Below are 22,405 nucleotides of genomic sequence, written 5' to 3' on the forward strand. Positions count from 1 at the left end.
TAGGAGATTCATCTCCCTGCGTAGCCCCTCAGGCAGCTTGTTCCATAATTGGGGGGCCAGGACAGAGAAGGCTCTCCCTCCCTTAGTCACTAATTTGTAGCGGGGGCAGACCAATAACTGAGAGTCTGATGATCTGAGTGTTCTCGTCGGGTTGTAAACTTCCAGGCGGGCTTTGATGTAGGCCGGCGCATGGCCGTAGATCGCCTTATGCGCTATACAGAGGCTCTTAAACTCAACCCTCTCCTTAACAGGGAGCCAATGAAGGTTTTGGAGAAGAGGGGAGGCCTTTGTTCGTCTGGGCACTCCGAAGATTAGCCGTGCGGCGTCGTTCATTACGACCTGGAGTCTGTTTGTCAACATTTTTGGGAGGCCAAGATACAGGGCATTCCCATAATCGATCCGTGAGATGACAGTTGCTGCTACAATTGAACGTATCATAGAATGAGAAAGGAAGGGAGCTAACTTTCTCAATTGTCTGATGATGTTCGTGCAAGTTCCAACAACAGCGGAAACTTGACTGCACATTGATAGGTCACAATCTAATTTAATCCCCAGGCTCTTTACATTGGCACTAGGTTTTGGGGCTGATCCAAGCTCAGCAGGCCAATACAGATCACTCCACGGTGAGGTGGTAGATGGAATTACCAATACCTCGGTCTTATCCGGGTTGATCTTTGTGCAATTCTGAAGCTGCTATATTCTGTTTCAAGCTATACCAATGCTTGATAGTTGCATACTTCCTTCCCAGTGTTTCGTTTAGTATTCAAAATTCTAATCATGTCTGAGCTGGTGAAGCTACCCGGTGAATTTGGAAGGTGGATTTGTAGATAGCCGTCTGTACTTTATTCAGCAGATCTGCATCTTTCCCGTGGAGGGCTACGCTGCCGTATGACAGCGTCGGGAGCACCTTAGCTTTTATTGTTGCCAATAGAGGTTTGTATGATGGCCCCATGAGCTTTTTTGCTAGAGACCTAAAGGCAAACGAAAGCAAGTTTGCTCTCTGGGCAATGTAAGATTTTTGCTGCTGGCGATTTGTGTCGATTGTCGAAGTAAAAGCCCAAGTACTTGTAGTTAGGCACAGCTTCTATCTTTTTTCCCTCCAGTTGGGCGTGTTGATTGACTCTCTGTCGTCTGGTGATGAGCATTGTTTTGCTTTTTGTTGTGTTTATCTCCAGGCTGTTAATGGTTATAAATTCCGCCAGCCCCTCGAGTGACCTTTGAAGGCCAATCTTAGTTAAGCTCATCAGTACGACGTCGTCCGCGTAGGATAAATTAGTTAGAAGTAAGGAGCCTAGTTTGGGTGGGTGGGATGGGATCTTGTTTAGGCTTGTTTAGGCTTGAGGCTAGGTCTGCCATAAAAAGATTGAAGAGATGCGGGGCCAGAACACAACCTTGCTTAAGGCCTTTGCTGGTATTGATTTTTCTTGAGAGCCGTGTTCCGTTCCCCAGTTTTACTTCCATCCATGTGTTGGAATAAAGGAGTTAAATTCCTCTGAGTGTTTTTTACGGAATATTCCAGCTGCGCAGTTTCCTCCATAGGATATTGTGATCTACGCTATCGAAGGCCGCCTTTAGATCAAAGATGGAGGTGCTGTTTCCTTCGGAGGTATTTATCAGCTAGCACTGAGAGTGACAGGACGTTTGTCATTGTCCCGCTCCCCTTCCTGAAGCCTGTTTGATTCAGCGGGATTCTCTTTGTGGCATCAGATCAGCTTATCAGATCTTCAAGGAGTAAGGATGCATAGTACTTCGCGTCCACATCCAGGAGAGCGATCAGTCTATAATTTGCTGGAGATGTTCGGTCTCCTCCTTTGAAGATAGGTGAGATTACTGAGCCTTGCCAGCTTGATGGAATTTGATTTGCAATTTCTACCTCATCGAATAGTTTTTTTAAAATTTTCGCTTCAAAAGTCTGGGTCAGCTTTGAAAACTATTGGGGGAATGCAGTTCGGGCCTGGAGCTCCACTGCCGCGGCTCTTCCTTATTATTCTTCTTGTATCGTCCTCACAGAAGCCTGGGTGTCTGGACGTGTCTGCTGTCTCGTTGTTCTCCAAAGGTTGTGCATCTTCTCGATGGAGCATTGATGTCCACTGATCCCCATCTGATGATTGAGTTGCACTGCATTCTTCCTTCGGGAATGCTGCATTTGTACAGGGGGTTTTATGTTCACCACTAGCTATGGAGCTCGCTGTTCTTTGTGTGACCTTTTTATTATTGTTTTGTTGTTTTGCTCGTGTGTTAGGCAGATCTTGTATTACATCCGAGAATCTCTGTATTAATAGCGCAGCCCAGTCCGCTTCTTGGACATTTGATGTTATTAGGTTTGAAGGATGGTTTAAGCCATTGATGATCCTCCAGAATGCACTTGAGTTGGTGTTCTTTGCCGTGCAGAGTAATTTTGCCCAGAAATCGTCCTTCAGGGATCTTTTGTATTCCCACATTTTCTTTTTATACTCTTTCTTAAGATTCTGTCTTTGGGCCCAGTCTTTTGATGACGTAGTTGTCTTTTTTAATGCTCTCGCGTTTCTCCTTATTTCTATTTTGAGCTTTACCAGGTTTTTTGGAAGTGGATATTGTGAGTTGAAGGCCGTGATTTTTTTTGAGAAGTGGACATAATTGTTGTTAACTCTTCCGTGAAGTTCTCCCATTTTTGTATCTGGTTACCTATAGTTGTCTCACTCCCCATTTTTAATCTCTGTACTTTTACCTGAAGATCTTCAATGTTGGCCATTGTCCAAATTAATCGTTTCAGGTTGGTGGAGAAGGAACTATCTGCAACTGTCTTGGTGTTACGATGTTTGTTAAGTTTTAGGTTGAAATAGGTATGCTGGTATGAGTGGTCACTTTTTGATGTAAATTCAATTGAAAATTGCTGAACAAGGGGCAATAGTGGAAGTGAGACTGCTGTGTAGTCAAGTCTTGAAGTGGTCGAGATTCCTAGATGAGTGTGCTGTGGCAGGTTATCACCTGGAGTTCTCCCGTTAAGGAACCGTAGTCCAAGATATTCCAAGGTTGTTACCAGTTGTTGATCAACTGGATCGTGATGCTCTGTTTTAAGGTGGTTTTGTGGTGTCACGTTCCAGAAATCGTTGTCTACAGCTAGCTTCTCGTCCTCCTCTGGTGTGTGGATTAGATTTGAGTTGAAGTCACCTGTTAAGATGACTTCCCAGGTGGGGTTGTTGTTTCGAATATCACTAATTGTAGATACTAGCTGATTCAGCTGGGCTTGTTTCTCTTTCACGTTCGGAGGTACATAGGAGTTCACTAGTAGTACCGGGGTCGCTCTGCCAGGAAGAGACAGTTTTATTAATTGTATGTTTGGCCCATGCGGGGCTATTTGCTCTGATCTGATATTGATGTCCGTCGAGATGTAGACTGATATCTGCCCTTTTGGTCGACCATATTTGCAGTTTTTTCCTGCTGGGATGTTAAAATGCGTGTACCCAACAAGTGGTAGCCCCTCTAGGGCCCATGTTTCTTGAAGGGCGATGATGTCGCATGATGCCAAATTGTGGAGGGGCAGACCGTCTTCCAGCCATTTCCTGGCGCTGGCTATGTTCCATGATAGTAAATGGAAGGTTTCTTGACTCTTATCCTTTGATGGTTTTTGGGATGGTCAGTTGTCTTTCTGCTTGTTCAATGTACCAGTTAGCCAGCACCAGAAATCGGCGTCATCTTTAGTATTTGCTTGTTTTCCTAAATTGGTCAAAGGATAATTTGCCGGTGGTGGACTATTCCCTCTTGCGTTCTGTAGTACTGAATGAGCCTGTTCTTTTTTGTCTGGCGAATTTTTTCATTTTGCCCTTCGTTGCCAGTGGTTCCTCTAGTGGGCCTGGGTAGCGTGGTTTTGCCGGTCTAGATTATGCCCCATATTTCCCTTGAGGATAATATTAACTGTGCGATCTCCTCTGTTCGCCATGTTGTAAGTGTTTGTTCCAGTGTATTGTTATTTTCTTGCGTGCAGAATTTGACTGAAGGTAGGTCTGCTGTAGTTAGGTGTTGTAGCCCTTGCATGTTGGTGTGGAGTTTAAATATGTTGCCCCTGTTAAGAATGTCATGCATCCCCTGTGTTTCATATTCTGGAGTGAAGAGCAGCTGTTTAAGATGTTGGTCATCTTTGCTAGACCAATTCCCGGGGCCTTTTCCAGGTTCAGGTCTACAGTCTGTTCTGATTCCGTAGCAAGGCCCAGTCGAGGAAGCTGTGTAAACGTTAAAAGTGCCTTCCATATTGGTTCTGAAAAAAAAAAGTGCCTTCCATTCAATAAAAAGATTGATTCCTAAACTGATGGCCCCCTATGCGAAGCCCACCACTCGCATCCGTTTCAATGGCTCCACCACTGCCCCTATCTCTATCCACTGTAGCACTTGCCGGGGGTGCGCGGTCTCTCCTTTAATATTCGCACTTGTGGTCGAGCACCTGGGCATTCGGCCCGGCACGCTGAAGGCCATGATTTCGGCAATCTGGCACCTAATTCTTAATCTATTGGGAGCGGCACGACAGTCCATTGCTTCCTGTTGGTAGTGGCCCCACCCTCCTCCTATTGCTGCTTGGTTTCTTCAGCTGTGGGATGTCATGTCCTTGGAGCTACTCACGGCTCGCCTCAATAACACAGAGACTCAATTTGACCGCATCTGGCAGAGCCACTTATACGCTATTTCACTAAAACCGAGCACTCCCGCTTGATGCCCCCCAGACTGCGTGCCCTGCAGTTGTTCGAAGACCCTCTGGAGCCCTTCTCTCGGGGTCAGAGACCGGACTCCCCGGAGCGACCTGCTTGAACTGCCAGGCGGGTCCCTTTGACCTTAAGGTTACTGGCCCCCAATCTAGGCCCTAGTCCCTCTCCCTCTCCCTCCTCCCTCTCCCCATGGCGCATCCTCCTTTGATCCCCCTTCTCTTCCCTCCCCCCCCTCTAGGGGGACGCACCCTTAGCAGATTTCTTCTCTTTCTCTCTGTCTTCACCTCTCTTCTGACTTTTTTTCCCTCTCTCCATTGTTGTATGATACCCTTTATTTCGTGTGGGCAAAGTATATTAATATTGTCGCAGTGCGGAATGTCTCCTTTACGTGGGGTGGGTGTTTCATATCTGTTTGGGCCATGTTTACTTGGACCCCCTTTTGACTCTCTGGCTGAGATGCTATGTCATCCTTCTACTGGACAATTGAATCCTGTCCTGCTTTGGCTTCTGCCCTTTAGTTCCTCCCATAGCCCCTCCCTAGGTCCTGGTGAGGGTTTCCTTTTGGCGCTGCCACTTGTGATTTGGGAGGTCCCCGTGCCTTCAATGCATTTGTGTTTCGGGGTTTGTGGGGACGGTGTTGCTCTGTTGAGCCGACCCGAAACTGAAAACTTACAATGTATCCCAGCCTGTGTTGCCCTCCCACCCTTGTTTTCCCTTCACTGCGACATGTACTTTCTATTTGTTTGAATTCAATAAACAGATATTAAACAAAAACAATGTTTTCCTTGTATTAATCTTGCTTATAGGTTGTGAGGGTGAAAACCGCTCTGTTTACCTTATTAGCTCGATCTGTGACCACTGCATAAACAGCACAGTGATTTTGCAGTTTGTTTATCTTAATGGAGGGCCAAAGATGAGACTGGGAATGTTTCCTTTCATCTGGAGCTGATCTCCGTTTTACTTTTTCACAAAAATAAAAAAAGGATAAAACTTTTTTTCTTCTTAAATATTGCAGTTGTAAATTACACTGCGTTACCCAGTGTGTAGTAATTGTATAGCTGTTCGATCCCTGGTGGCAAAACATCCAGGATATTGTGCTGCATAGCTAAACACTTATAAGGTCCCAAAGGCGAGAACGATTGCATTGCAAATGCTTGTTAAATATTCATGGGAGAGGAAATATCATATGACTACATTACAGCTATTGATATTTCCACATCTATGATGGGGGATGCGTGACCTGACCTGCCTTTGAAGAAATGCCAAGTAAGAAATATTTAAATAAAACACTGGCATCAACAATAGCACCGACTCCACCCTTTGTCCCCAGTATAAAGGAAAGAGATGTTCTAATATATAAAACAAGAATTTGCAATTCGATAGGTCTTGCATTTGCGAGATTTTGAGCTATTGCCATTGTTAATGAGAATGCCTTTTATTTATGCGTTTAAAAAACCTGCAATAATAAAAGGCATTTTCATTTAGAATACCTACAGGTCAACGTTTTGAAAATGCGAGCTTTTGCTTTGCAAATGCTTGTTGTTTAATATGATTTGTTCCAACAATTAGGGGTTCCTAAAAGAGCTCCAGGTATGGAAAGGTAAACCCTTTCGAAGGTTAATATTAACAAAAAGAAAAAATGTGTGATTTTGCTCCTGTAAGTACGGGTGCCAGGTTGCTCCAAGTGGGCAGGCACCAGAACGGTCTACATTATTGCTAGCGGGTGACATACTGTAGTGTATGTTTAAGCATGTAATTGTATGGATAAGACTGATTTAAGACACTCACTGTGGTCATTCGGTTTGTGACTTTGCAAGTCATTTGCAGGCAGTGAAAGGGAATGGTGAACACTGGTGCACCCTGTGATCTCATGCACAATTAGCCATTAGAAAAGAATCATGCATGCATTCTGTTATTTCAAGTACTCCCAGGGATCCTTTTCGTGAGCAATCTATTAGTCCACTAAGCCACCTCTCTGATTCCACCATCCTAAGTTACCCCCCTAGCTGATGTGCTCAAAGCGACAATTGCATACTTCCACAACTGCGGCGGAGTTACTCTGACGAGATCCTAACACCCAAGCGCATCACTACAGATCAAGTGCATCCAGCCACACGCAAGCCATGTATGGAAGACAATAAATGCGCCCTAACACTCAATATACCCACTTGTTCACCATACTGGCATTTTAATGTAACCGTTTGATGAAAAACTGCAAATGTTGTTGTTTATGCTCGTATACTCTGCATCAGAAACTTTAATAAAAAGGTTTACTAAAAAAAAAAAACAGTCCACTAAGCCGCCAAACCCAGCTTCAGTTACTTTAGGTGGTGTGGACCAGTGTGAAAACAAGAATCAACAGGGCCATACTTGTTTGCAGTGTGGATAGAAAAGGGGTGAGAAAGGCACTAGGGGGGTGAAGGGGGGACGAGAGGGAGTTTGGTAGTGTACTTGCTTTAACAAAAATCTATGAATCAGAAAGAAGGCGCTAGAAAAACGAAAGGTTATATAGGAGAAATAGACGGGACTTGCATACCAGGTAGCTCAGAGCCTGGATATAATGACAAAATAATAGATTGAGATTTAGGCAGGCCTAATTGTATGACACTATGATCTACCTCAGCTATTGATACCCTGTATACACTGCATTTATGAAAATCTTGCAAGGCTCCACTGTATAATCTGAATTGTAAGCAGATATGGAAGAAAAGCTTAATAACATTTGTTTAAAAAACACAAAAAGGCACAACGCACTAGTAAGTTCTTAAAGCCACTGACACTACGCAAGTGTAGGGTCTGGGGCCACTGTGCCTGCAAATCTAATCAGTTTGGATATTTCTGGGCATAGTTCTGAATCTTGCTGAGAATCCACAAAAAATAAATACGTCAGTTCAATCACAGGAGTGAAATTTGAGCCTCGCAGACGTAATCTATACCTTGTTAATTGAGACCTTCTGGATTACCTGAGAGGACGTTGTTCACCATATGAAACAGGCGCCAAGTAACCAAATATTTTTGAACAACAAAGTTAATTAATTCAATGTGAGTAAAAAATACATGCTATGCATGCCAAAGTCTTCTGTGTGTACTCTTTAGTTTAATCACGTTGTGACCGTAGTTTCGGGGAGGTTCACTGATCCCTCCTCTTCCTCTTCCTCCTCCCCCTCGGCATGAAAGTGCTGAAGGCGGGTGTTGAGCAGCTGCAGAAGCACTGGCTGAAACCAGAGGAGACGCAGCGCCATGTGTGTGCTGCAGAGGACAGTTTAACAGAGTGTGAGGGCTTCCCCAATATGGCAAAAAAATGCAAACACCGTGAAGTGGACACCCAGTACGTTACAAACAAGCATTTGCAATGCAATAGGTCTTGCATTACTGATAGTTTGAGGTATTGGCGTTGCAAATAATATTGCAACGCCAATAGCTCATACTTTCAGTAATGCGAGACCTAGTGCATTCCAAATGCTTGCGTAGTAAGCCAGGAACCAGCATTGTATGTCTTGATGCAGTACCGCAAGCTGCTCCTAGAGGTCCCTAGATAGCAAGGCACCAGCACTGCATGTCTAAAAAGTTGGAGTTATTGGCATTATGAATGGCGATGATTTTTACCGAGCCATTTTGCAGGGTTCAGTATCATATGTGGCCAAAAATGGACGGCTTTTGGTCACATATGGTACTGCACCCTGCAGAAGATATTGTAAAACCACCCTACTCATAATGCATTGCATGCAAGAGAGTACTACAAGTACATTCAAATAGCCATGTCCATAAATACAATTAGTAGCTTTGAAATGTGACAAAAGAATTATTACATTAATTTCAGATAAGGTTGTACTGTGTGTGGAGCTGATGAAGGGACATTTGTAGACTGTATCATATAAGTGTGAGATGTTCTAGTGAGTGAAGTAACCACTGCCAGCCTAGCTTAGGACCAAGTGTGTGTCCTCCATGATGCTTTTAAAGAAAATAGTGCCTTGAGGCTATAATTAAAACCTAGGGAGTAACAACACATGTAACAGGGGGTGTCCTCATGGGAGGTTACAAGAAGAGACAAGGCGGTACTAAGGAGTGACTACTAAGCCTATTGACCAATGAAAAGCCACCATTTACAAAGGACAGGAGCCAATTAAAATGATGGGTGATAAGTGGGCGAAGCTTTATGCCCATATCCTGAACACAGCATATTTCGAAGAGACAGAACAAGCGCTGCCTAGGCAAGACCTAAACAAGCATTGGCATAGCCAATAGGTCTCGCCTTTGGGACCTGCTGCATAACTAAATACTTATAAGGTCCCAAAGGCGAGACCTATTGGCTATGCCAATGCTTGTTTTACTTGTGGTCTGAGAGATCTGTATATTGTGTCTGCAAGTGACGGAATTTGCACATTATGATTACATGTCCTGTGATCAGTGTGTGCACATGTGAAAGTTACTGTATATTATGTTTACATGTGGTCTTGGTGTCTCTTACGTGTCTATGCATGTAGGCTTGTGTCTCACATACACACACCTAGGGATCTTTATATTATATTTTGTGCACGTGTGAAGTTTTCTGTGTATGTGCCTATAGTGGAGGTTTCCTTATACCAAATTTGTGTTTACTTGTGGTTTCGAGACATCTCTGTACATTGTGTCTACACCAGGAGAAATCTATATATTAACAATGCGTGTAGAGAGATATGTAAGTGGGCATGTGGGAGTTTCTGTGTGTAATATTTACATGTGGCCTGATGGATCTGTACACTGGGTGTGCAACTGAAGATCACAGCAGATACATGTGAATTTTCTGTCCTCTATGCGCATATGTGGAGGGATGTGTATATTGCCTGTATACGTACAGTGAGGTGTAGACTTTGTTTAAATCTAAAGGAAGATGTATATTAGGTTTATATGCTCGTAGGTCTGAATATCGTGTTTGCATCTGGACGCTTATGCGTGCTTCATTTTAACGTTGATGAACACAGTTTTGAACGCATGTAGTTGGCTCTGAGAATTGTTTACACGTGACTGAATCTGAATATCAGTTGCAAGCAGAGAGATCCACGTCATTACATGTTGGGGGTTCATATGTTCCTGTTACATGCTGGGATTAGTGCATTTTGCTTACACAAGTCCACAGGATGATCGGTTTCATACTGACGTGGGACAGAGAGGGGCCCTGACACTCAGCACTGTACTTGCAAACTGTAACAGTGCTGTTACATTGTAGCTACTGGTTTCATGTCAACAGTCATTCCTCATGGATATCAGTCAGGGCTGTGATTGATTCTAGGGCCTCAGAGACAGAGCCTGGATAGACAAAGGTTAGTAAAAGTGGGAAAACACTGTGCTTGGGGGCGGGGTAAATGTAAAAACGTAAGCGTTGTTATGGTCATTTTCCAATAGTATTGAATTTAACATAAAATATAGATGTTAAAAGCGAACACGAGTCTTGCTTGGAATGCTGAGGGGGCTGGAGGGGCACAGTAGGAAACTAACCAAGGTGCGCATGTAGTTAGAGTGAACAGGATCTAAGAGGTAGTGTGGCAAGGGTATCCAGTACAGGCAGCTAAGTGTTCGGACAGCGGTGGTGTACTGCTGTCTAAGTGCACAAACTGCTAAAGTGTACAAGCTGCTCAAGTGTACAGGTGAGTTAGGGGCACAGACAAAGTGCGTGTACAGCGGTCTTACCACACAGGCTGCTAAAGTGCCTGTGCAGCTAGTAGCTCTAATCGGCGGCTAAAGTGAAAGCGCTGCGTTTGGAGCAGAAGTGCACCAAGGCCAGCGCGACCCCCATCTGTTTCCAATTAACACGAACGCGATAAGTGGGCGCGATAATTGGTAATAGATGGCGCTGCTAATCGCTCCCAAGCAGGGGAAAGAGAAGGCTGGACATGCACCCGCCTTGGACCAATTGCGTGCTGTCTTTTTTGAACGATACATGCTAAGGCCAATAGCTGGAGATAAAAAAAAGCACACGCACGAGCGTGTGTTTCGAGTTTAAAAGCCCTACAAAAAGCCTCGCAGGGTAGCGCATGCGTGCTGGCTCAGGCGAGACCTAAAAAACATAAGCTACACGAAGGACATGGATGGGAGAGGGAGGGGGGACAATAGAGGAAACATCCAGGGATTTCTGTAATTAACAAAGCGCCCTCTTTGTGCGGTATTCATGCAGTGGTCAGGGAGGGGTATATTTAAAAGTTAATCTGACGTCTTTTGAAATGTGAAAGTGCACATAGCGTACTGCAGATACCAATAAAAACAAGCATCTGCAATGCAATAGGTCTCGCATTTGCAAGAGTTAAAGAAAGCTATTGGCCTTGTAAATGACAATGTCTTTTACCCATGTGTTTTTGTTCTGAGTGTTGTGGCTGTTTGTGGTGAACTGCATTTATATATAGAGCTAACAAGGCTACGATGAGCTTGCTGTGCACTTAGAAAAGAAGGAAGCAGGATGAGTTTGTTATTTAAAACGGTGAAAGTGACAGAGTTATGCATCTTCTATTCGAACAAGTGACAAAGGCCAGGCAGAAAAAGCACATGCAAAGCAACAATTTAACTGCCTTAAAATTAAAATGAATGCCAACAGCTTTTAAAATAAATCTATTTACAACCAGATTGGGTAGCTTGACTGAACAAGGGTCAGCACACAGAAACAGCATATATCCCAAAAAGTGCAACTCAGAGTTTTTTATTTAGGTGGGAGACTCCACAGGAGGTACACAAACATACTGGAGAGCCTAAATCAAATCAAAACAGAAAGCAGGCTAAGGTGAGTGACAACACACAAAGCCTTTGGTAAACAATGGATGGAATGCATTCTTGGGTAAGCTTGCAACATGTCGTAAATATGGCTTCGGAAAGGCTTGGACTTAATAAGGTGTTTGATTTCACCCTTTTCTGGTACTATTCCTTCACCCTAGAGGGCACACCTGCACAATAGACGAAAAAGGTTCTCCCTTATAGAATATTATCACGTGCTGCTGGGAGGTACTGTTCCTTGTTAGGCAAGGTATCGTGTTGGTTTAAAATCCGTCAGTTTGATGTAAGTGCATATATACACAATTTTGAGCTGAAGACAAACTCCCAATGTTTGTAGAATGTAAGTGCTATGGAATTTGTGGCGCTTATTACCAAAAAAAGGGGGTATAGTGATGCTCCATCCAGGCTTGTAAATAGCCTCCACAGTTTAGATAACTGGAGGCGATTACTATCCTAGCTGACGCAGGCTATAATCACGCACACTCAAATCCCTCTTAAACACCTTCATGAGAATTGGGAAGCAGAATTTGGCAGGGCATTACATGAAACGGAATGGGTGAGGGCCCTGGAATACCCCAAGAAGATTCCCTGCACTATTCGCCTACAGTTGATAGTTTTTGTTCTACGTAGAGCCTACCTTTCACCATAGCGCATCAACCATATCTTTATGATTGCCCCTTACACCTGTGCTTCGATCCCAGGCCCTAGCTGAGGACCTCAAACGTCCTATGGGGTTGCCTCACCCTCAGTTCTGGAGAGAACTTGCATACCACAAGCCGACCACTCTAGGACAGGTGGGAGTGTTGGGGTTATACAGACAGCAGAAGAAATAAAAAATGGCCGCTAGTTTCAATGACCTGACTCTGCGTCTATCTAAATGCACAGTTACATTGCAGTGGAAGAGTGTGATCCCTCCTAGTAGTGCGCCCTGGAGAGCGCTATGGTACGTTGGGCCAGTGCTGTGGGGAACTGCCCTGCCTCAGGGAGGATGACGGGGACCTTTGTAACCATCCAATGGGGAAGGCATGGGACCAGTTGCTGGATGTGCAATTCATGGATGTGGTAAGAGAGGATGCTTCCTCGTAGTTCCATGAAGGTGGTACGCTCACCCTCCCCTACACCCGCACTCCCTGTTCAACAGTTTATAGAGAAGGGGTCCCCTCATCTAACTCAGATACTCTGGGTTCCTATGCTCGGCCTCTCGTGAGAACTCTTGATCTCCCTAATGATGGCCCAGACCCTATCACATAGTCACTGATTTTCGATAATCTGAGTCCCTTGGACTCCGACCGCCCGCCCTCTTTTTTCTACTAAGCTGCTATCTGATTTATCATCATTCCTCCCTCTATACTGCTTATGCATCTCTCCTCATGTCCTCTGCAGAGGCTCCCTTGCATTTGAGTTGAGGCCTCCATGCTTTATACTGTTCAGTGCCTTGTACCTGTGAAGCATGAAATTGTCATTGTCAAAAAAACTAATTGGTTTTAAAAGAAGGGATTTCTTAAAGAATCAGCTGGGAGAAAGCCAAGGCAGTGGTGAGAACAAATGCCATAAACCTTAGTGCTGCCCTTCACCTACAGAACATTTCAAGAAGCCAGAACTAGAGGCAGATGCACTGGAACTAGGGAAAGCCACAAAACACCAAGTAGGTAACAGAACGTAGACGACCCAGAAGGGCGCTTCACAGGAAACTGCAGTCTCTGAGTGCATCACAATGCTTCAGGTGCATCTAACCCTTTTATTACTGTTTCAGGACAGAGGCACATAAATTACTTTCATTGACCATAAATAGTTTCTAAGAGAGTCTAATATTTATAATATATAATAAACTGAAGGACTCCATGGGTGTAAGCTAACAAAAGGAAATAGATTAAAATATTCACCAAATATTATGCATATCCTTATGTGAAATGTCCCACTGTTCTCCAAATAACACAGCCCTGTCCTTCAATCAGTACCTCCCCCTACAGTATCTGTAACAGACAGGGTCAGAAAAACATGTCTTAAATGAGGTGGTCAAAATCTCCATTTCCAAATGATTCAATCATAAAACTTTAGACCCATATGTACTTGCGGCTGTGTTCTTTAAAACATTTAGGGGTATCCATAAGAACCTCTTAGAGCGACTTCTAAACAACTTCAGGTCACAGAGTCTACCCTTGTGGCTATCTGACACCCACAGCTCGCGGTACCTGCTGTGTTTTTCAGATTTTGCAGGAGACATTTTATGTAGGTGCTATAGTGCAAGATAGACTTGGTGCAAATAATAAATGAGGTTGCCAAAATCTCCATTTCCAAATGATTCAATCATAAAACTTTAGGACCTAGATTATGGTCAAACCTGCTAAAGATCCTACTGAGTGCACTTCAGACTCCCTGGTTCTACTCGGTTATGACACCAAAACGTTTTAGAAGACAAACAGCGATACACACCATTTTGTGAATATTTGTAATTTACACCTAAAATCAAGGTTCACCATCTATAGCTTTACTGTTCCAAAATTTTGAAAAAATGATGTTGGCCAGGTGCTGTTCGCAGTCCACTTATTCTCTATCAAGCTGTTTTTAAGCACCGTAGACTACAGCGAGACAATCCTTTCCCCCGAATTACCACTTTCAGGGCCTCCCACTCCGTTCCCCTGGTTGCTGTGGGTGTCCAGTGATGTTCAAAATAGCCGGAGATTACTACCCTGAGTCCTTTCCTATTGGAGTCGTCCTGCAGAGCTTCGGGTTCTAATCTCCACAGTGGGAAGCGAGGTCTTGTCCTTTCCATGCTATATTCCAATAGGAGCGGATCATGTTCAGAGAGAAATCTTGCCTTGTACTGTATCCTTCCCGTATGTGTATGTGTGATCCGCTCAGTGACTATAAAACAGTCTAATCTACCATAAGTATCATGAACCGGGGTATAGTATAAAAACACCGCACCCCTCTCCCCCATCTGGGTGGGTTTCCCTCCAAATATCCACACAATTAAAGTTTGCCTTTGTTTCCCAAGTGTAGCCGTTTTATTGGGCTTCATTCTCTCTTTTTAGGGGCCAAGAAGGGGGTGCCGATCTCCCTGCCTGTCCAGGACACCATTAAAGTGTCCAGCCCATATGAGTGGGGTATATCCTTACGGACTCAGCTACTCCCCAATACCAACATGTTGTCTGCGTTAGAGGCAGGGCTTTAAGTGGGCCGGGTCGGGTCTCACTGGGTCTGAGCACCTGCAGTTTTTAAAAGGGGGCCTCGAAACAGGTCTCTATTGGGCGTTTTGTGCCCTGGCACAAGCCGGTCCGTTTTTTTATGGACTGTAGTGACAGCAGGCACATCCTTGTGCGCTGCTCACACTGCTCACTTCTCACTAGTGGAGAAGTTACGGCATGACATCATGCCAGGTGAGCGTTGTTGGGAAGGGAAATCCTTTAACGAGAGTCATTTTCTCTCTGGATTTCCCTTCTCGTTTTGAAAATCAGGAGCAGCAACATTGTTGTGGCGTCACCGGGGCTTTAAGTAGAAGCATTTTCTATATTATATACAAGCCATAGTTGCTGCTTATTTATCTTATGCAACTACAACCATTGACAACGCCAATAGTCCTGACTTGTAGGTATGATGTTACTTCTTGTATCATAAATCTGGATGCAATACCCGAAACAGCCAAATACAAGTCTAGTAGCACACTATGCTAAGCACAGATTTTTAGCTTATGTGTTTTTAAGCCAAGCCCTTAATTACTTTGCGGGGCAAACGGGGGTGGTGATGGACGAAGCATCTGAACCAATCAAATACTCACACCCAGTCAACAGATCTGGGTTTAATCCATCACCGTTCTTTAGCCTACTCTGCCACCCCAGTTCAGACTTGGCCATATGCAAATCAGTCTGACCCTGTGCTTCATGGGAACAGCCCAGCCCGAACTGCCAAGCCATGCCTTCCCTGGACCGGAATCAAGCTTCCTAGGACCGGTTTCTGGCATTTCAGCCGTCTTCAGCCCGGCTTGCTTGAATCCAGTGGCAAAGTGAGCAAGGGACTCAACGTCTGAGCATACCCTCCTAACTTATGGCGAACAAAGCGGTACAAACGGGGGTGGTGATGGATGGAGCATCTGAACCAATCAAACACTCACACCCAGTCAACAGATCTGGGTTTAATCCAGCGCCGTTTTTTAGCCCACTCTGCCACCCCAGTTCAGACATGGCCATATGCAAATCAGTCTGACCCTGTGCCTCATGGGAACAGTCCAGTCCAAACTGCCAAGCCATGCCTTCCCTGGACCGGAATCAAGCTTCCTAGGACTGGTTTCTGGCATTTCAGCCGTCTTCAGCCAGGCTTGCTTGAATCCAGTGGCAACGTGAGCAAGGGACTCAACGTCTGAGCATACCCTGCCAACTTATGGCGAACAAAGCGGTACAAACGGGGGTGGTGATGGACGGAGCATCTGAACCAATCAAACACTCACACCCAGTCAACAGATCTGGGTTTAATCCATCACCGTTCTTTAGCCCACTCTGCCACCCCAGTTCAGACATGGCCGTATGCAAATCAGTCTGACCCTGTGCCTCATGGAAACAGTCCAGCCCGAACTGCCACGCCATGCCTTCCCTGGACCGGAATTAAGCTTCCCAGGACCGGTTTCTGGCATTTCAGCCGTCTTCAGCCAGGCTTGCTTGAATCCAGTGGCAAAGTGAGCAAGGGACTCAACGTCTGAGCATACCCTGCCAACTTATGGCGAACAAAGCGGTACAAACGGGGGTGGTGATGGACGGAACATCTGAACCAATCAAACACTCACACCCAGTCAACAGATCTGGGTTTAATCCATCACTGTTCTTTAGCCCACTCTGCCACCCCAGTTCAGACATGGCCATATGCAAATCAGTCTGACCCTGTGCCTCATGGGTACAGTCCAGCCTGAACTGCCAAGCCATGCCTTCCCTGGACCGGAATCAAGCTTCCTAAGACCGGTTTCTGGCATTCGGTGCCAAAGAACGGTGATGGATTAAACCCAGATCTTTTGACTGGGTGTGAGTGTTTGATTGGTTCAGATGCTCCGTCCATCACCACCCCCTTTTGTACCGCTTTGTTCGCCATAAGTTGGCAGGGTATGCTCAGACGTGAGTCCCTTGCTCACTTTGCCACTGGATTCAAGCAAGCCTGGCTGAAGACGGCTGGAATGCCAGAAACCGGTCCTAGGAAGCTTGTTTCCGGTCCAGGGAAGGCATGGCTTGGCAGTTCGGGCTGGACTGTTCCCATGAGGCACAGGGTCAGACTGATTTGCATATGGCCATGTCTGAACTGGGGTGGCAGAGTGGGCTAAAGAACAGTGATGGATTAAACCCAGATCTTTTGACTGGGTGTGAGTGTTTGATTGGTTCAGATGCTCTGTCCATCACCACCCCCTTTTGTACCGCTTTGTTCGCCATAAGTTGGCAGGGTATGCTCAGACGTGAGTCCCTTGCTCACTTTGCCACTGGATTCAAGCAAGCCTGGCTGAAGACGGCAGGAATGCCAGAAACCGGTCCTAGGAAGCTGGTTTCCGGTCCAGGGAAGGCATGGCTTGGCAGTTCGGGCTGAACTGTTCCCATGAGGCACAGGGTCAGACTGATTTGCATATGGCCATGTCTGAACTGGGGTGGCAGAGTGGGCTAAAGAACGGTGATGGATTAAACCCAGATCTTTTGATTGGGTGTGAGTGTTTGATTGGTTCAGATGCTCCGTCCATCACCACCCCCTTTTGTACCGCTTAATTACATTGGCCACGTCCCTTTGAGTGACCCCCCGTTTTTTTTATCCCACTTAAAGGGGAGTATACATTACATTAAGCATCACGGCTCACTACGATCCAGTGTGCCATACAGCAGCACGTACCTACCTTCTGTGTCTGTGTTAATGAATCTCATCTGGAAGGGGACTCCTGGGGCAATCCAGATCAAGACCCACCTTCGCATAGTTGGAGTAATTCGAGGAGTATAACTGTCCCCTCCGTTTATCCCGTAACTTTGGTTTCTCCCCAACCAACAGGTGCTTCTCTTGGAGAAACGCTGCACAGACACCCTGCCATCCCCAGAACAATGTTACCCCATATTTACACAAGTGTTAAGCCCCGACATTCCAGGTGGCAGTATTAATTTTGGCCGTCATCCTATCTCGCCTAATGCCCTGAAGGAATGTCGTTGCCTCTCCCGAGGGACAGCTCCATTCAGTCTCTCAGTCCCTACCCCACAATCTCCAATGTCCAGATTTCTTGTTTGGGCATAAGACTGCGATTTCATTGAGCCAACTAACTTCCCTCCCCTTGGGTAGAGACTTCCTGCTACCAACTGTAACCCCCTAGTCACAACTGACAGATTTTTTTATATGCCCCTCCCCCCAAAAACTATTTAGTGTACGGTCTACTCGTTATTTAGGTCTATAGTACGGGGGTTACATCCAACGTCCCAGCACCATGAGGGGAAAGTATCCTGCCCCTCTGATCCTAAGGAAGTTGTCTTCCTGGGTTCTGTACTGCATACACTTTAACGTTATCAATTTGAAAGAAAAAGAAAATCTTGTTCGTAATTCAGTAATAATCCAGAAAAACAGATCTAATCACTGGCGTTTTGAGTATGGCAGATCTGTTGGTGCTAGATTCCCCAATGTTCACACATAAAAGGGCCGCTCTTTCTTAACCCCCCCCAGGAGGGGGATGGGAAAGGAGAGGACAGACCAAAGGCATCTTGCAGCACTGCCCATATTTAGATGCAGAATCCAAACCCAATTCTTCATGGTCCAATTCTGGTTGCAGGGTTCACGTGTCCAGGTTCTCTGAGTCTTGATGAAAAGTCAGTTGTATCTACTTCACCCTGGGGTGTCCACAAACTCAGTTCATGGGTCAGTCACATCAAGTGAGTTTGGTGTATCCACCACCGTTTCTGCCAGTCATTCAGTCTGTAGTGTTGCCACCGTGATTGCCTCCAGCAAGGCTCTGTCCTCCTATCTTTCTCTCTGTCGGCCTTCAGTAACCAGGGTTCCACCTCTGCAGACCACCATGCGAGGCTCTGACTGTGTATTCCCTCGTCTCCCACATGTTCGTCAGCCCCTTTGTGTCCTCGGGGTCCATGAATGAGAGTCTCCGCTCATTGAAGCTGAGGGGCGACTTCCACAGTGTACTTGTACCCATTCCCAGGCATCGTCCGTAGTTTTGAGAAGTATGATTTGCCCTCATATAGTACCTTAAGCTTCCCAGGGAACAGGAGCATATATCTTGCATCTATAGCTTTCAACATTTGTGTTACTGCTGTTAAAGACTGTCGAAGGCGTTGGACCTGTTGTGTTTATTCCAGGAATTTGTGTATAACATGATTATCAAAGATTGAAATCTCAAGACTCTCGAACTGATGTAGGATTATAGCACAGTCTTTGTAGTTGAGGAGTTTTGCAATCAATGTTTGTGGCCGGCGGGGAACTGGGGGCCAAAGATCTGTGAGCTGTTTTTACTATTAAAAAAAAACCCAGACAGTGCAGAGGGGTCTAACGCTGTTCATAGTCATCTTTCCAGAAACAGTTCTGGGGTCTTTCACTTGACTTCCTTGGGCAATCCCACAAAGCGGAGTTTGCCGCGGCGTGAGTGACCCTCAGCATCTTCGACCCTCTCCTCAAACTTTCTGGCAATCTATGTTAGTAAGCCTACTGTCGCTGCAAATATCTGTTCGTCTTCCTGCAAGGCTACCCGGTTCAGTGGCCAAGGATCTCTCAGCGTCTTTGTATAGGTCCACTCTTGACATCTTAGGAGATTGTTTATTTTTGTATCCAATGCTGATTGCGAGGTTTCAATTGCTGCCAGGATTTGTGTGCCTGTAGGGCTCTCCAGCACCTGCGCTGTGAGATTGCTTGATGGGACCACACCTGCTCGACCTGCCCCTGTGGTTGTTAACTGGTCCATTTTGTTTGTTGTGTGTTCCTTTGTGCTGCTTCCTTGCCCATCTACGTTTGAAATGCCAGGACAAAGGGAGAACAGTATTTTCCACCCGTAGGGTAGGCAGGTTGCGCTATTAGTGACTCCCAGAGTCCAAAAGTGGCTGGGCCCAAGCTCCCCTGCATTGCCACTGTGCAGTCCAAGGTGGGCGCCCCACCCCAAGCAGCCAAATCCTCACAACGCACAACCAACCTACCTGTAGTAGATAGTGTGAGGCCCGAAGGGGGATGTGGGTTATGAAGTGTTCAGTTGTTGTTGCTGTCACCCCCCTCTCAGTCACCCCGTCGCCCCTGTTTGAGGACTCCTCTCGACAGTCCTTTATGGCCACGTGGGCAGTTTCCCTGTGTGATTAACTCCATGCTATTCTCTGGTCCCATCGGCTTTGCTGATGTCGCAGTCTTTCGGGGAGCTGGTCCCACCTGCAGCATATCCCTAGCACGCCCTGTGGCGGTATCTGCAGCCGTCTGGCTCCATTAGTCCGGCAGCCGTCCCTCTCAGCCGCCGATGGTATTGACTTTTTTATGACATTTGCTACATACTTTTGATGCAGCTATTTTAATACTGAGAAAGGCCTACAGGAAGAACATTGTACTGTTAGAGTGGTAGTTGGAGACTAGCATGAAATAAAAACTGTCCAATATTATATGATTATTATTTATTTATATCTGTAATTTAGGCGTTTCTCTTTTAGGTTACTTTAATATTAATGTTGAGTTGTTTTGTAATTGTTAGAGAATTTTCTTAAAGCAGAAGCCAAATAAAGAATAATACGTTTTTAATAAGTCACTTGTTAAAATGTTCTATAGCAGGATTCAAGAAGTTTAGAGTCAAATTTTGTTCTCTTTGGTTTTCAGGACATCGAGGAAGCTGGTGGAGTTAAAAAGCACAAATACAAGTTAACTTTTCCGCTCCGGGACATCCTCAAAAATGTAAGTAGTATGATGTTGGATGGATATACTCCAATCCTCTGGAATGGCAGAGGCTGGCCTTCGCCCACCTGGCGCTGAACTTTTCTATCAAATTTAGAGAGCATCTCCAGGTTGGCTTGAAATGGTTTGCTCAGGCTGCCACAGCAAGAGTGCTTTTAACAACAATCCAAAGCCAGCCAACTACCACATCATACTTGTTAGTTGTCATCTGGTCTCATTTCAATCAATGGCCCTGCCGCATCCGGTGTTTTATCTGACGTGCTTTGGGTGCTCCCATAAATGATTTGTTGGGCACAAGTCTGAGGGGAGTGAGAGTCCTCAAAATCTAAAAAGTGGATTTTGAATGTATTCCTACTCTCCGTATCTAAACAGGTTCCCTATTATGAAATATATTTGTGTCGCCATATATTGCAGTTGGGCAAAAGTGTTACAATGCTGAATTGTTTAAATACTCAGGCATTGAATTTTATAGATATGTCCCAAGAACTTGTTATGTTAAAAATATTTGTAGAGCGCATGTACACCATACGGTTTCTTGGCGCAGGTTATAGAGACTAGCCTGCAGCTCGTTGATTTATTCATAAACTTGGGAGAACAGCTACATTTTTAGGAGTCTCCTAAATTGAAGTTAAAACGGTAAGGATCTGGTGTTTAAAGGGATGGAGTCCCAAAAACGAGGGGTCAGAACAGCAAATCTAGATCCGCCTAATCTCTTCCATTTAAAGGTGTGGGATAACCAAGAGGTTAAAGTTGGATGACCTTAGATTCCGAGCAGGGATATACCTCTGGGTGATGGTAGAGACAAATTCCGGGCAGGTGCTGTGCAGGGATTTAAAGATAAGGCATCCAATCTTAAATGCACTGCTTTGTGTTACTGGTAGCCAGTGCAGCTTCCTAATGTAGGGAGTGACGTGACACCATCTCAGCTGATGGTAGATCAGTCTAGCTGCCTGGTTTTGCACCATTTGCAGTCTTCTTGTTAAATGTACCGGAAGGCCGAAGTAGAGCGAGTTTGCATAATCAATGTGGGAGAAGACCATTGAAAGAACGACCTGAACAAAAGCTTCAAAAGTAATGAATCTACTAATTTTCTTGATCTTCCGGAGCTGGAGAAAGGAAACTACAGACTCGATCTGGGACTTCAGAGAAAGATCGCTATCACTTGTGACTCTTAGGCTCTTTGCTGAAGTTGAGGGAAGGGGTGAAGTCCCCAACTCAGCGGGCCAAAAATTGAAGTTCCAAGGATTTCGGGAGCCACCGACTAAGACAAGTTCTGTTTTGTCTGTATTTAGTTTTAAGTGGTTGCTGTTGATCCAGTTACGTATATGTAACATAGTTGTCTGGAAAATCAGAATAGAGTCAGGAGTATTGTCCATAGTAATAATTAATTGCATATCATCAGCATAGTTAAAAGTGCACACATTCATTTCCCCCATAGACTGAACTAATGGAAGGAAGTACAAATTGAACATGTGTGGGGACAGAGATCATCCCTGTGGCACGCTACAGGTCAGTTACACAGTTTGGGCGCAATGAATTGGGAGAGTGGAACTGATTGAGAGCAACTATCTAAGAAAGACGTCAGCCATTTAAGGTCCGATTCCTGGACCCCGGAGTCCCTGACATGGTCCACCAAGAGTTCATGGTCGACAGCGTCAAAAGCCGCCGATAGATCATGGAGCATCAGTACCTGGGTAGTGCCCTTGTCTGCTTCTTTGCTCAATTCATCTAGTATGGTCAGGAGTACTGCCTCAGGGAATGGGAAGGGCGAAGCCAGCTTGATGAGAGTCAAGAAACTGGGACTGTTCGACAAAAGAGCAGCGGGAGTTAACAACTTGTCTTCCAGTACATTAGCCAAAAAGGGAAGCAATGAGATGGGATGATAGTTTGGACAAGTAGATCTGCGCCTATTTTCTTGATTAGTGGAACTACTATTGCTTCTTTAAAGGCTCTGGGAACAGAGCCCTGGATTAATGAACCATTCAATAGAGAAAGAGCAGGATCAGGGCATGCATAAAAAAAAATTCTTCAAGACATGAGGGGTACTTACTAGCTGTTCAAGAATAAAAATTTCCTCTAAGAGCACACAGAGAAGTAGAATTCAATCAGAAATAGCCAAGTTT

General features: G+C 45.2%; 1 protein-coding gene across 1 annotated transcript in view; it reads left to right on the top strand.

Moving 5' to 3' along the window:
- The window catches only part of LOC144762280 (latexin-like), a 152,408-nt gene that overhangs the window by 108,935 nt on the left and 21,068 nt on the right, over positions 1-22,405 (top strand). Inside the window, exon 2 of the mRNA XM_078647418.1 lies at positions 20,208-20,282. Within this exon, the coding sequence (XP_078503544.1) occupies positions 20,208-20,282 (75 nt within the window). The remainder of the gene's footprint in view (positions 1-20,207; positions 20,283-22,405) is intronic.

The sequence above is a fragment of the Lissotriton helveticus genome, chromosome 6 (genome assembly GCF_964261635.1).
Source record: "Lissotriton helveticus chromosome 6, aLisHel1.1, whole genome shotgun sequence".
Lineage (NCBI taxonomy): Eukaryota > Metazoa > Chordata > Amphibia > Caudata > Salamandridae > Lissotriton > Lissotriton helveticus.